Source organism: Chelonia mydas, chromosome 25, assembly GCF_015237465.2.
Source record: "Chelonia mydas isolate rCheMyd1 chromosome 25, rCheMyd1.pri.v2, whole genome shotgun sequence".
In the NCBI taxonomy this organism is placed as follows: domain Eukaryota; kingdom Metazoa; phylum Chordata; order Testudines; family Cheloniidae; genus Chelonia; species Chelonia mydas.
This window is the reverse complement of record NC_057858.1, coordinates 11,626,918-11,642,253: the sequence shown is the minus strand read 5'-3', so window position 1 is coordinate 11,642,253 and position 15,336 is coordinate 11,626,918. Positions and strand designations below refer to the sequence as shown.

Genomic DNA, 15,336 nt, shown 5'->3' with positions numbered 1-15,336 from the left:
CAGACTTTGAGGCTAAATCAGAGGGACTCCGAGAAAGCAGGGTTCATTTCTCCCTCCAAGCTTAGAGTAATTTTGTCCATGCTCTCTCATCAGAGATCTGAAAGCCGTTTATGACCACGATCTTGTGAAACCTCATGAGCATCCCTATGGCATGGGGGAGGAAGCCAAGGTGGAGAGAGAGAAGGACTCCCCTGTGAGTCAGTGGCAGATAATCCAGATGTCCCAACTACCCTCCACACACACACACACCCCTCCCCAAGCTGAGAAGGGAACCCAGGAGTCCTGCCCCCCAGGCTCACTGCTCTAGCCATTATACAATCCTGCCTCCCTCTTAAACCAGTCATCCCCTCCCCCCCACACCCTCAATGACAGTCCCCAAGTCTCTCTAGACTCCTCCAGGTCCCCTTGACGTCAGCAGCCACCCAAGGCTCCCTCTCCTTCCTGGCAGAGGGCCTGACTCACACCTTCCTCCTTGCGCACCCCTTCCTGACCCTTGGCTGTTATTAGCCAAGGAAACTGGAGAGCCCGGAGCGAGCGTGAGCTCACCGCCTGTCGGCTCCCAGCAGCACTAAAAATAATCCCTTCCTCTCCGAGCGCAGGGCCAGGAGTTGGCGGGGGGGGGGCGGGGGGCTGCTAGCCAGGCCTCGGCATCACACACGTCAGCCGGTTCTTGCAAACGCCAAGGAGGGAGGAGCAGGTTTAACAGAGGTAGCACCGAGATTAGCAAGGAACAGCTCCAGATTCCAACACCCCCGCAGGAGACACCCCATCCCCATCCCCTCTCCCCTGCCCCAGCCCTGCAAGGAAGGGAGTGGAGACAGCCAGACATTTCACTAGCCATGTACCAAAACCCATAGCAGCCCCCTCTTCCCTAGCCTGGCAGCCAGTGCCAACCCCTCCCACAGCCCAGCCCTACAACCTGCCCCCCGGCCTTTCCATTCAATAACACCGGCCCAAGTCCCGAACCCACACGGGGGCTATCGAGCTAACCCAGCCACTCTCCCCCACCCCATCCCTCTTCCTCCTCCAAGTGCTCCTGTTTGCGAAAACCGGCACACCGGTCCCTCCCAGGCTTGCTAGTTACCTAACCAACCAATCCCCGACGCCAAATGAAGGCCCCCTCCAGGTACCCCCACCTTCCGAGCAGGGGCCGGGTGGGACGGCTCCCCTCCCCCACACTCCGGCACATTCCTTCAGCTCTCTGTCCTCGCCCCCCCCCACCAGAAAGCAGGATGCTCCAACATAAACACATCCCGCCCAGCCAGCCTGCTCCAACGCCCACAGCAGGGATGGAAAAGCTCCCACTGAGTTCACCGGCTATTGGAGCAAGGCCACCGGCCCTCTCCCTGTCCAGCCAGCACCCTTGTTAACACCTCATGGATGGGGCAATATCCCCCCCCACCCCCTCAGGTAAGAGAGGAATGTCTGCACCCAGGATGGGAATGGTGGTGCTAGGTCCCAAGGGATCCTGCCAGTTTCCCCCAGGGATTCTGCTGCCCTAGATCCTTTGGGAAGCCAGGGAGGGGCGGAGGAGAACCACCAGCAGCAGGGACCCTGCAGGCTGTTGCCAAGTCAGGGGAGGGAAATCTAATTTACTGTCTCCGAATCCAGCCCCGGAGATACAGGGAGCGCGTCCCTGCTGATTCCCAGAAATGCGGATGACTCACAGAACGTTGCATTCCCTCCTCTCTCCAAGCGCCTGCCCTGATGTAACCTTTGCTTCCCCCCCCCCCCCCCCGCCCAGCAGGGGATGAGAACAGGGTGGGTGCGAGTGGATGGATGGATGGCTCAGCAGGGAGGCACCCTCACACCAGCGCAACAGGAGACTGGTACTGGCGGGGGCTGGGAGGGGGCAGGAAATCAGAGCCCTCCCCCCATGTTATTGGCAAGACTGTCCTCTGCCCTGGTTACTCAAGCGAATACAGCACCCCACGCAGGGCAGAGCCCCCTTCCCACAGGGCAGGGCCCAGCGCCCCACAAAACACAGGCTTGATGCTATGGGTCAGCCCAGTTCAGAGCCAGAGGAGAGAGGCCGGTCCAAACCAAGGGGAAGCGGAGGGGGAAGGAAACAGCCCCTGCCCTCCCCCAAAATAGGCTTAAAAACCTTCTCTCCAGCTGCACACAGCTGGAGCAGGCAGCTGGAACCCTGACACCAGCTCCCGCACTCCACCAGACACTGCCGCTGAGGGATTTTCCATCCAGAGGAAGGAAAAAAAGAGGCGGGGGGAAGGGAGGGCGAAGTACCAAAACACAAAAAACTTCCACCATTGAGAAATAACATTCCTCCTGGCAGAGCCACCTAGTGACCTCAGACCCGGAGCCAGGCCCTGGATCCGCGCTGCTGGGAGGGGCTGCTGGGCCTTCCAATGGAAGCAGAGATCCCTACCCTCTCTGGCAGGGTCCGGGATGGTGCCTTGCGCCCCAGAGACACCAGGACCCTCTTCCCCAAGACCGGCAGGCAGGCTCAGCTACACTGGGGTGGAGAAGGTTGCATGCATGGCTGAGGCTGCTGGACAAGGCGCAATACCCCTCCACCCCCCAGCAGCTCTGCTGAGCAGGAGGGCAGCCCCCCTGGGAAAGAGGCATCATCCGACCCCTTGAATGTTGCAATGAGCTTTGGCAGGAAGTTTATCGGCAGCTACCAGGACATCAGCAGTGCCATGGGAATCCAGCCCCCAGCTTGGGGTAAGCACCACGCCTCCTGCCCGGTAGTCATTTCCTTAAGGTACCGAGGGGAAGGCTTAGATGGCGTTTTCTCCCCCACCCCCCAGAGGAAGTCTAATAGCAGGGAGATCTGCTGTGCTCGAGAGCCCTACGCAGGCAGAACCAAGGCGAGAAGCATGAATGAGAGGCGTGGTTTCCTGTCCCCCGCCCCTAGGTGCTGGCTGTGCCTCTGTGCTCAGAGAAGGCTTCCTGAGGCAGAGATCCTGTCAACAAACCTATGGGGGGCACGGAGGGGGGTCACCACTTCCCAGCCTTGGCGTCCCACTCATTTCACTGCAGTAGGGAACAGAGACTAGAGGCATTTGAGGCCTTTTCCGGCTCCAGCTTCTGTGAGAGAGAAAGGGGTGGGGGTGTGAGGGTGGGGGAATGCAGCTTCGACTGGGGACCTGCACTTTGCATCCAAGGCGCATGGGACACAGACTGACCCAGGGGAGCCTACATCTCTGCAATTCAGCGCCTCTAAGGAGCTACCTTCTAACCCCCTCACCCTCCCCCCGCCCCGCACCTCTGGCGGTCTGCTACCAACACGCCACAAAGGAGGAATAAACCCTTTCGCTGCGAGGCCTGGAATGCACCGACTCCATCCTGCAGACACAAGCACGGTAATCAAAGCCAGCCCTGCTCTGGGCAGGTCGGCCAGCTCCCCCCCACTCCCCCTTCCTTAAAGCAGCCACCACTCCCCCATTACCATGTTGGCTGGGCGATCACACAAGTTTTCAAGATGAGACAACGCACGCACACACCAACCACGCAGGAGGACCCCGCCCCAGCCTCTTTGCCGGCTCTGCCCCTGCCCACCCTCCCAGGGCATGAGACAGCAAGCCCCAGCCAGGAATCTTAGCCCGACCCAGGAGGATTCCTGCCCTCTGCCCCTCCCAGGCCTAGAAAGAGACATTGTGCAGGGAGATTCCTATGCTGCTCAGGGCTCCTACCCAGGCTGCAACCGGAGTAACAGCTCTCCATAGAATGCTAACAGGGAGCGTCTCACACCCAGTGTGCACGGCCCCCACCCTGAAAGGAGGGACAGGGGGACAATTCTGAGACTATCCCCGAGAGAGGTGAGGGGTGGTCGGGGAAGGTCTCAACTGACCAGACACCAAACCAAGCTGAGGAACTGGGACCCAAAGCCTTCTGCCAGAACAAACCACGGTGCCACTAGCATTTCACCAATGCCCCATGCCAACCCAGAAGCCACGTAGCGGACGGCCTACAGCCCTTTGCCAGAACCCAGGAGTTCACTGGCTAGATTCACAGGGAAGCCACATCCCAGCGCAGGGGATGGGGTGCTCTGTTGCCACTGCAGGAAGTTGGGGAACCCTCCAACCCCAGAAGCACCCAGCCGGCTTTGCAGCAGCTCAGCGAGCAGAGCGTTAATGGGCCGTACAGAGTCAAGGTTGCCTGCGGGAGGGCCAAGAGCATCCAGGTTGCCAAGGCCATTCCTCGCTCCAAGGTGACTTGGGGGAGAGCCGCACTGCACAGTGCACGGAGGGGCTCGGTGGCTCCGCCAGCCTTCCAGGGGCCTGGTCCTAGAAAAGCATTAGGTGCCCAGCAGCAGAGTCCTGACAGGCAGGTCTGCAAGGAAGCCCTGCAGCCAGCCTCATGTGTTTTTCCCCCCCCCACTCAGATCCAGAGGAGAGCATTTAAAAAGGTACCAAGCAGGGCTGGGCATTAGCATGTGTTTGCCCAGAGCTTGGGGGATGGGAAGTGGCCCCCAGCACTATGCTGGTGGCTCAGAATTTAACTAGGGACTTAAAAAGTCTTTTAAAAATAAACTCAAGTGCTAGCCAGGGAGGAAGGAGAGAGGTTTTTTGTTTGTTTGTTTTTAAAAAGAGACCGAAAACAAAGAAGCAGGAGCTGCTCAACTTTAAAGCCAGAGGGAGGTGAAGAGGTGAATTCCACACCCAGCTGCAGTCTGCCATTTCCTTCCCTCCCCACCTCCCCCCAGACACACATCAGAGGGTCACCCAGCAATGGGAGGGTTTCCTTGAAGCGCAAGCCAGGGGTAGGGAGAAGAAGAAGGGGGAAAAAAAAAAAAAAAAAAAAGACACCCTCCCCCTCTTTGTCTGATTAGCAACCTCTCGCCTTTGGGAGCGCAGCCAGTGATCCTAACCCAGAGACACCTCCTGCCCCCTCCCCAGCAATAAGCTCAAGACCATGGTGCAGACATTCGAAAGCTGCTGCAGCCGGTTTTCCCGAAGGGCCGCTCAGGCCCTGGGAGAAGAGCCCCCCCCCCCTATGATCTGAAGGGGCAAACCTCCAACACAAAGCTGTGTCCTGGTAAGAGCCGCATATACACACACACGCCCCCCCCTCCCCTGCCTGATTCTGCAAACAATAGCAAGAGGCCGTCTTCCCTCACGCAGGAAAGGCAACTGTTAGGGTAGGAATCCTGCTTTTGTCTTTAAATTGGAGGATGGGGAAAATCAGTCCCAAAATACACCCGCTGTGCCGAGAATGGGGATCCCACATCGCACCTTGAGGTCAGGACCTTGGCCTAGACCCTTCACCATCCTTTGCCTCGGTTTCCCCTCCCACTGACTGTTTAGGACAGTGGTTCTCAACCTATTTACCATTGTGGGCCACACCTGCAGCTCTCTGTGTGGTATGTGGGCCGCATCCACACAATATATACACACATGACCTGTATGGCCCCTGAGGATGTCACGTGGGTCGCAGCTGGGTGCTGACTGGGCTGCAGGTTAGGAACCCCTGATTTAGGCTGAACTCTTCAGGGCAGGGACTGTCTCTCCCCAAGTGTTTGTGCAGGGCCTGGCTCAGCAGGGCCCCGATTTGGATCATGGCCTTTAGGCAGTACAGTAACAAATCCCTTCACCACAGACACAGGCCTCTAGGTTTCTCTGTTGCGAGATCTCTAGCTTTCAGTACATCCAGGAAGCTGTGGGGGGAGGAGGTCAGATACAAGCCCCCTGCAGAGAAATCTTTGCCCATGTCAACGCACCAATATTTCGGCTTCTCACCTGAGTTTCAGTTAAGCTTTCCAGAGCCTGCATCACCGACTGTTCTGGTCTGGATGCCTGAGACTGAAAGAAAAAATAAAAAAGGGGGTGTGTGCGCGCGTGTGGCAGGGGGGTGGATTGCAGGTCACTTTCACTATTTATACACCGAGCTACCGAGCAACCAATGAAATATTCAACTTGCTGGCGTTCCCAGCGCCAGCGACAACCCCCCCCCCCCCGGACAAAAGGGTTTGTGTCGGAGGAAGTGGCATCGATTCTGCTGAGCCAGATCACATTCTAGCCCTTTAATAATAGATGAGCCGAGTGCGTGTGTGTTGCGGGGGGGGGGGGGGGGGGGATAAAAAGGCCATTTACCATCAAGCCAGCTTCCACTGTGGGGACAAGTGTCAGTTTGCTTCCTTCCACGACCCCCAAATCCTGCAGCTTTCCAGAACTGAGACGACTGCAGAAGGGAAAAGACGTAGACCGAGAGAAGGACATCAGACTTCGAACAAAAAGGGACAGTTAACGGAAGGGGGCCTGGTTTGCTTTAGAACCCAACCCGGGTACCCTCCTTAGCTCCCTCATTGCTCCCTGGAATCTGAACGGCCTGAGGCGGGGGGGGGTGGCAGATACAGGATCAGCGGTGGGGTTTTAATTTCCATTTAACACAATGCCCCCCCCCCCCCAGTTATCTTTACCCCCTGAATCTCATTCCAGCCCCTGCCCCCACAACGTCCAATTGTGTCTGTGTCTCTCCCCCTCCAGTTTATCATGTAAACATTCGTTCCGAGGGGCAGGAGGCAGGGAATGATGCTGCAGTAATCAGTCAAGCAGCCATTGGCACTAACTCGTGCAGTGTCTGTAGCTTTTGTGTCTAACAAAACCTTCCCCATAGGACAGGCAGAATTCAGAGGACTGGGGGTGGGGGGCAGGGAGAAGAGGAAACGTTGACCAGTTTGGGGAGGAGGGTAGCATGGTGGGGGGGGGGAAAACTGACACCCGCCCCCCCCTTTCTTTTTTCAAGTACTGTAATCATAGATGCAAAGGCTCTCTCCCCCACCCCCACCACACACAGCCACCCCCCTCAATTAGACAACAGGCTCGGGTGCTTAATTCACTCAAGGCAGCTGCTCAAGCCAGGGGGAGCCAATCAAGAGCAAAAGCCCCCTCATTTTAGTCTCAAAGGTTCCTTTCTCCATTTTGGCTACTGTTTGGAGGGGGCTGGAGGGGAAGGGGGGGGTGCCAAAATATCCCACAGAAAGCGCCCCCCCCCCGCACCTTAAGCATTGACCAGTCTCGGATCTGCAGCAAACCTGGGTCCCGTTAAACAAAGGACTGTCCCACCTCCCAGCCCTGACACGCCAGAATTCAGCTCCCGAAGAGCTCCCCCATCCCCGTCCCTGCTCCCGGCTGCATCTGGGGTTTTGGAAAAGGGGGTGGGAGGGGGGCGCGCCGTGCCGAGAAAAGGCCGCCTCTGGGATCCCACCTCGGTTCAACCTTTAGAACAAAGGGCCCCGCGCCGCGCACTCACTCGTGACTCGGTGCAACGCGGCGACCGAGCGGGGTGCAGCCAGGAGGGGGCCCCGCGCACACACAGCGCCAGGGGGAAGTTTTGTGGGATCAAAGCCCACAGAGAGGCTCCATTTTAGGTCCAGGGTCCGTACCGCAGAAGCTTCCCCGGGACCCCGCTCAGCCCAGCCGTGCTAGGGGAGCCGGCTCGAGGGAGGGACTGGAACACATCCCACCCAGTGCAGGAGGCTGAGAAATGGGGCCACACACATACACCGGGGGGGTGCCAGGAGCCAGGGCTCTGCAATGGAGGCGAAGAGTAAACCCTCCTCTGCCAGCCACTTTAAAGAAACCAAAGCACTAAGGGGCGGCGGGGAGTGGGGGATCCTTGCTTGCCCTCCCCCCGACACAGATTGGTGAGCCCCTGAGTTGGGTCCCTCGTGGGGTAGTTTAACCAAGGCGGGGTGGGGGGCTGCCAGACCTACCTTTCTTTATGTAAGAGCGCCAGCCTTTCCTTAGGCACTTTGAGCCTCTGTGACAGTCTCCGCTTCAGTCCTTCCACCGTCTCTTCCACGGGGACGGAGAGCTCATAACGGGTCCCGGTGGTGGTGTTGATGTACAGATTCATGGAGGGCTCGTTCGGGACGGCCTCGCAGGCTGGGGCACCCCGGCTGCAGCTCCTGGCGCTGGGCTGCTGGTCCATTCGGTGACCTGGGGGGGGCGGGCAGGGAGCAGCGGTTGGTGTGGTAGGGGGAATCAAGGTCGGGGGGGGGGGGGGAGGCTTGGGGGACCAAAAAAGGAAGTGGAAGGGAACAAAGGAGCGACCAGAGCGCCTGGTTCTGCTGCGCGCACAGATTCACACACTCACACACACACACACCAGCCGGGGTGGGATCGCCTTCCCGAGTCCTCCCTCGCTCCGGTTTAATATCCAAGGGTCACTCCGGATCCGCGTGGTCCTTCCAGGTCTTCCTCGCGCGGGGTTCTAGAGGGGACTTGGTGCGGGAGGGGCGGGGACCAGCTCTCCCTGAATAACAGGGGAGTTTGCCCCGATTTAAACCTCCCTCAAAACCTAAACCCCCCCCCACGTCACTCTGCCATCGGGAATTTCCCTTCCCCCTCCTCGGATGCCTCCTGAGGACGCGGATCTCGCCGGGAGACGCTGCTCGCAGGGAGGGCGCGCTGTGTGGGAAGGAGAGGGTGCTGCCTCCGTGGTGTGGGGGGTGCAGGAGGAGAAGTGGGGAGGGGGGGGAGAAAAAGCTTTTTCCTTCCTGAATCCCCCCCTTTGGGGCTGAACCCGGCAGCCGCCGCTCCGAGCTCCGCCGGTGTCGCGGTGTGAAAGTAACACACACGCGCGCGCGCACACACACGGTACCAACACACACACACACAAAAAGTTATAATGTATCAACGTTCTATAGGGGGGCGGCGCTTATTTCCCCCCTCATTCACTTCTTAGTCCTTGGCGCAGCCTCCAGCCAATCCGGGCGCTCCGAACGTTGAGACAGGCAAACCGGGGCCAATCGCAGCCGGCCCGGTGCTCCCCCACGTGGAAGGCTGACTCCACCCTCCCTTTCAGACCTCTTCCCCCCCCCCCCCCCAGCCACCCCATTTCCCCCCCTCCCCTCCCCCTACGCCTTTGCCTAGCAGATCCTGACCCACTGGAAACAGGAGGGTTGGCTGGTGCCTGGCTAGATTCCTCCCCCCTCCCTCGCCAAGCCAGCCCCCTCCCCTTTTTAAAAAAGCCATTCATAATATATTAGCCTCACAACAAAGGGCTACGCAGAGAAGCCTCGACTCAGCTGCTCCCCGGGGTGGGGGGGGGAGATTTTCACGCGCGCTCAGAGGCCAGTCTGCGGGCTGGTCTCCGTCCCGGCGTGGGAGGAGACCCCCCCCACACACACACACAGCGATTGCACCTTGCAGCTTCTTCTTCCTTGTTTCTGCGGCGGCTGCACGGGAAAGGCGAGGAATGACCCGAGCCTGCGCAGCCCAGCCATTGTTCTAAGGCGGGGGGGGGGGGGTATTTACAAGATGGAAGGAAATCCTTCGCCCCCCCACCCCCGGAGATAACTCGGAGGAAGGTGGTCGCTGCAGAACACGCCAAGGGTGCAGCTTATGCCAAACAATGGCTGAGCTGCGGCTGCGGGGTGAACGCGGGCCGGGGGTGTAAGAAGCCCCGCTTTGCCGCGGAGGCCTGACTGGGGAAGAGGGGTACCCTTGTCCTCAAGCCGGGCGGGAGCTCTGGGGACGTTTATACACACCTTCCCCCCCCGCCCCCGGGGGCTGACCCAGTCCGGCTGGGAGCTGGGGGCAAACGTGGACGCACTTTGCAGCGGCTTTCGCATAAGCCGGAGTGAGCGGAGGTCACAGAGAGAACAAGTTGAGAGAGACAGATAGACACACACACACACACACACACACACACTGACGTGAGGGAACCGGGAAAGGGGCCGATGGGGAAATATCCAAATGTTACAAAATCCAGATGCGGACTGAGCAAACCCCAGACTCGGATGCAATCCACCTTGGGCAAATTCCGGTTCCAGGCAACTTCAGGGTTTTCTGGGGACAAGGGCCGGGTTAGATTTCGGGCCCCCAGCCTTCCCCCCAAAGGCTGGAGGTTAAAGCCCTCCCTGGCAGTGTGGAATGGCTCGGTGTTATGGGGGGGCGGGGGGGGGGTATTAGCAGCGGCCAGAGACGCTGCAGAATGAGTCAGCAAAGCAAGGGCGCCCTCTGCCGGGCGAGCCGGCCTGGAGTGTGGGAAACCCACAGGGACAGTCAGTGCCATGGGAACAGTGTGTCCTCTGTGCAGATGGGAACGGTCGAGGCACTTAAAAACACACACACACTCCCAACGCCGCCCGGCACAAACGCAAAGATACCTGGCAAGCTGCTCCTTTGGCGGTTAAGACGGGCGTTGGCACCAAAAATCGCCTAAGCCCTATTAGATCCTGTGTGCAAACAGCCTGGCTACCGAGGGGGAGGTTAGTGAGTGAGCCAGCCAGATCCGTGTGTAGGGCCAGAAACGTTGCAAGGAGCTCATCCAGGGCTTAAGCCCTTTCTGGCACCTGAGGGCAGCCGGCTGGGTTCTTCTGGACAATAGGGGGTCATAAAAGATCACACAAGGGAGCCGAATTGCTGGGAAACGTGCCCCCCTCCCGCGGGTGGGTGCTGAGCACTTGAAATATCCGGCCTGAAATAAGTAGCCTTAACTCCTGTCCTAGCCTGGGAAGGAGACAGGATTTATTTCTGATGTTAAACAAAACCAAGCCACACGAGAGCCCCCCCAAGAGCTGGAGTCACCCCCTCGTGACTAGTCTCTGATCTCTTTCTTCCACACAGGGTGTCTCCCACTCTCCCCGAGGCATTGGATTTGAAACTGTAGATTTTAAAAAAATCACCTACAAACTCTCTCAGGGCTTTGTCAGGAAACTTTAAAAAACAAGACCACCCAACCCTGCCAAGTCTCTCAATGACATATGCCTTGTTCGATTAAAGCAGAACTGCCAACGAAAAGTAAGTCCAATCGACTCAGGCTGGCTCCGGTTTCGTTGAAGTCAGAAATAAACTTTTTTTGGGGGGGGGGGGGAGCCCTAAGAGACGATTACAAATAGGATCTGGCCGTTGTAGGATTCCTGGAAGGTTTCCCCGGAACGGGGCAAGGGAGTTTCATCCTCAGTTTAATTTGCCCAGGAGTCGATCGATGCGGATCAGACTGTGGTGTGAACCAGGAGCAGCTCCAGTGGATCTACATCGGCAGAGAGGTCAGAATCGGACCCAGCGAAGCTCTCCCCTACAATCCGCCCCCACTCCTTAAAAGACACTGAGACCCCCTTTAAAAAAATGGATTTTTGTGAGTTGTCTTTAAGAGCAAAAAAGAAACCAGCCGGAATCTTGTGTGGTGCCTAGCCGGGTTCCTCGGGGAGCTTCCTCAGCCGCTGGCTTGGTAGAAATCAAACCCCCTTTCTAGGGAGAGGCTTGAAATCCTGTCCCCCCAGGGAGAGCACAAACTGACTTACCAGGTCCAGCGAATCCTTCCCCTTCGCCTCCTTTACACTGCGCGCAGCCGGAACGGCTCGGGCCCCCGAAAAGAAACTATATCCCGGTAAAGCACGTGATCCAATCCGGCTCCGAATCGTCCCCCAAGGCAAATAAATCCGGGGCTAGTCCAGAGCTCGCGCAGCAAGGGGAAAATCCAGCTCCCTTCCCAGCCTGGGTCTCGGGCTTTTGACGCTGCTCCGGGGGAGGGCAGCCTTAGTCTTTGGCGTTGGGGAGGCGCTGGAGAAGTTTTATTCCTCTCCCCCCCGCGCACACACTCGCCTGGGTGGAGCCCGAGCGCGGAGCAGCAGCCAGCCTCGGAAAGCCTCCCAGCCTTGCCGAGTCAGCAGTGAGATTGGAGGTGACGCAACTCCCACACCTGCCCCGCAGCGCGCCAGCCCCTCTCCAGCAACTCTTTCACAACCCGCGCGGCCCCTGCCGCCTCGGCCTTGCGGTTCCCCGTTCCGCCTTCCAGTAAAGCGCCGCTGGTGCTGGCTCGCAGCTCGCCTCCTTGCTACCCACACCGCAGGGGCGGCCTGCAGGCCCCGGTGCTAGGCGCTGTACATAAACCGAGCGGAGAGGATTGGCCCTGAAACGTGTATCAGCTGAATAGAGACGAAGGAGGATCAGGGGAAACTGAGGCACGGAGCGGGGAAGTGACTTGCCTGTGGTCTCACAGGCGCAGGGTGGCAGAGGTAGGAGCTGACCACGGATCTCCCGGCCCAGTGCCTTAAAAGAGGCCCATCCCACAGCCAGCGGTTCTCAACCTGTTTGCCATTATGAGCCGAATAGGCATCCACATGCTATCTCAATGGTTCTCAGACTTTTGTACTGGTGACCCCTTTCACGCAGCAAGCCTCTGAGTCTGACCCCCCCCCCCAATAAATTAAAAACACTTTTTGATACATTTAACACCATTATAAATGGTGGGGGCAAAGCAGGGTTTGGGGTGGAAGCTGACAGCTTGCGACCCCCCCAATGTAATAACCCCTGCACTATATTATATAGATACATATGACCTGTATGGCCCTGAGGAGGTCACAGAGGCCGCAGCTGTGTGCTGATTGGGCTGCAGGCAGCCCACGGCCGTGGGATGAGAACCCTGCTACAGCTCTTTCAGTTTCCCGCTTTCTCATCATAACTTAGCTTTAAAGGGACAGTCAGCTCCGCTAGGGCAGGGGAGAAAAAGACCTTTCGCGGCTCTAAGGCCAGTAGAAGTGTTGCTCCGTTTGGTCTGGCTAATAAAGCAAAGCGGGTGTTAGATCAAAGCCCACACACACACCTATGCCCTGCGGCATGAGACCAGCTGCAGCTTTGGGGAGCAGACAGGGGCTGGCACTTTCACAGGCCCACCCACTCACCCCCTTGCTGAAGGGGGCATAGAGCTTCACAGTGTGCCCCACCCTCTTTTTGGCAGTGATCAGCTGTGAAATAGTTCACAGCCTTGCCCTGGAAATGGTCACTGTCAGATTTCAGGGCTCATGCCCCTTGGGATGGCATGAGGTAGTCCACCCTTCTCCTAGGACTCAGGAGACATCACCATCTGGGTTACACGCAGTTCTCGCATTGAAGAGTTTTCTCTGTAACCATAAGGGCTAGGGATGTGTTATTTTTATTTTAATAAAGGCCCAGATTCTGGAGCACTAGCTGGCAGAAGCTAGGAGAAAGTACCATTGCCCCAGACAATCACCTAGCCCTAGTGCAGGTGATCCAGAAAGTGAAACTGACTAGAAACAAACGTGAAACTGAGTAGCCTGGCTTTATGGTGCCCTAAGTGAAATGCAGAAAGTAAACAAACCACAGCACTAGGGGAAAGCAAATCAGATTGTGAAATATATTTAAGGCTGAAGAATCTAACATCCTGTCCTAATGTAAGTCGTATTGAATTACACCTAGTAGCCCAAGTCATGGCCTGGGACCGCAGTGTGCCAGGCGCTGTACAAACACAGAACAAAGAGATGGTCCCTGCCCCTCAGAGCCTAAGGGACAGGAGTGGATACAGACAGGGGAGCACAAGGAAACAAAAACCGTTGCTTTGGGATATTTTTTTAATCTGATTTTTAACATTATCCTGTCCCTTTAGTACAAGGCTCCCTACCTACGATGGCCAATGCGGGGACGGCGAGTGGAATCATCGTAAACGAGGCAATCTCACATTGGAGACAGGAGGCGGAAAGCAGCGTTTCTGCCTGGAGCAGGGGAGAGTTTACCTGCATGGGCCTGCAGCGTCCCTTTGTGCAGCCCTTAAAAACTGGTGTCCTGGCAAACGGACCTTGGGAGACGGTTGTTTGCAGCATTGTTGTAGCTGTGTTAGTCCTGGGATATTAGAGAGACAAGGTGGGGGAGGGAATATCTTTGATTAGACCAACTTCTGAGCTGAGCTTTCCAGCTCCACTGAGCTCTTCTGCAGGTCTGGGAAAGGCACCCAGAGTCTGTGTCCCAGCTCCAGGTCACGGCTGGCCTCTGCCCCTTTTCTGTCCGCCCACCGCCCCAAAAAAACTCCTGGTGTGTCTGCCTAAAGGATGCCAAGCAGCTGGGGCAGGGGATTTGTGAGGGCAGGGGCAAGGAATCCCGGGCCAGACGGAGCAGAATGCATTTTCCCTACAGCGCCGTCCACAACCCAGATGTCCCAGAGGCTCTCAGGTGCCTTCCCCACCCCCACAGGATCTCTGGATTTCCCCTGTGAAAGTGGTAAACTGGGGCAGAGCAGGGTTGGGGGGAGGGGAAGCTGTCTGTTCTATCTGTAAACGGTCGGTGCTCCTGGGTTGCTAGGGATGGAGAATCGGGTCCTTTGTCCACAGAAGAGCGGTTCTCAAGATCCCCCACATCCATAGACTCTCCCAGCCTCCCAATATGCCCATCTCTGCATTCTAGTGTCTGGATTTCTCAAGTGCTCCCCTGCTTCCATTGTTCTCAGTGGGAGAGGTAGGGGCAGGGGGAGATTGTCTATTGTTCTCAATGGGGGAGGGGATTCTCCATCATTTTCGGTAGACGCTTCTGAGTGCTCGGTGCTGATGGAAACCTGGCACCTAAACCCATCTCTCTTGGGAGCCTCATGTAGACTCCCCCAGGACGATAGGGGGTGAGGTTACCCACCTTCCTCCCACTAATACCTTAGACAGCTGGAATCAATTGTAGGTTAGCAGGTGCCAAGGCAAAGCCTGGGGCGTGGGAGCCCTAAGATAAAGCCTCAGACAAAGTCTAGAAGTTCAGTGTGAGGGAGAATTGGGGGGCGGCATTTGCTTTGGGAATCTTCCTCTGGTCTTGTGCCCCCTCTGGGTGTTGCGTTTTCCAGCTTTTCTCTGCAGCCACGAGGGCAAGGGACTTTGCTCTTTTCTTTTTTTAACTAGGAACTGAGCTTCTCCCATCACCCCATGACTCCGGAAGCTGGGGCTTTAGGAAAAACCCAGAGACTGCAGCCTGATGCAAGAGGTGACAGCAGGGAGAAGCCAGGATTCCCATCAACCCAGGGTTTTGTGTGTTTAGTTGATTGCGTTGCTCTGGGAATCCTCCTTAACGAATAAAGACAGACTGGGGCGTATTGTCTGTACTGTGTCAGAGGCGTTCGAGGGGGAAGTTCTTCAACCTGCCTTTGGCTGAGGAGCTTTGGGAGAGAGAGACTCTCAGAGGAGCAAATGCCGACAGAGATCCCGTTGGCGGCTGCATGAAAGCCGCCTGCAATCTGATTATTTGACCCCGGCCGGGGATTACTCCCATCTGCAACGTGCTGGCCACATGAAGCCAGCGGATTATGCAACCCCCTTCGCCAGAATCCATGGGGCTGAGCTCGCAGTGGGGAGCGGGTGCCCCCCACAGCATCCCCAAGCACAGCGAGCACTTCCCAGAGCGCCCCAGTATGTCTCTGGGGCACGGTCTCTTAAGGAGTTCTCCTGGCACAAAGGTCCCCGATTGTATGATCTTTAAAGAGTCTGTTTGGGCTGGGAGTTCCTCTGACACTCCCATATCTTTAGGGGGTGCCTGAGAACCCGGCCCCCTGAAGGGGGGGGCATGGAATCCCCGCGCTCACTGTTTTGGGGAGGGTCCCATAGATGGTAGGGCATCCAAGCTCTTTTGTCTTGAAAGAGCTAATCCCGGCTGATCT

General features: G+C 57.4%; 1 protein-coding gene across 1 annotated transcript in view; it reads right to left on the bottom strand.

The window, feature by feature from the left end:
- MIDN (midnolin) overlaps nucleotides 1–8,741 on the bottom strand; it is a 30,934-nt gene extending 22,193 nt beyond the window's left edge. Inside the window, 4 exon segments of the mRNA XM_037885842.2 lie at nucleotides 5,703–5,765; nucleotides 6,057–6,144; nucleotides 7,679–7,904; nucleotides 8,062–8,741. Coding sequence (XP_037741770.1) covers nucleotides 5,703–5,765; nucleotides 6,057–6,144; nucleotides 7,679–7,896 — 369 coding nt within the window. The 5' untranslated portion in view covers nucleotides 7,897–7,904; nucleotides 8,062–8,741.
- Between the last annotated feature and the right edge of the window lie 6,595 nt (nucleotides 8,742–15,336).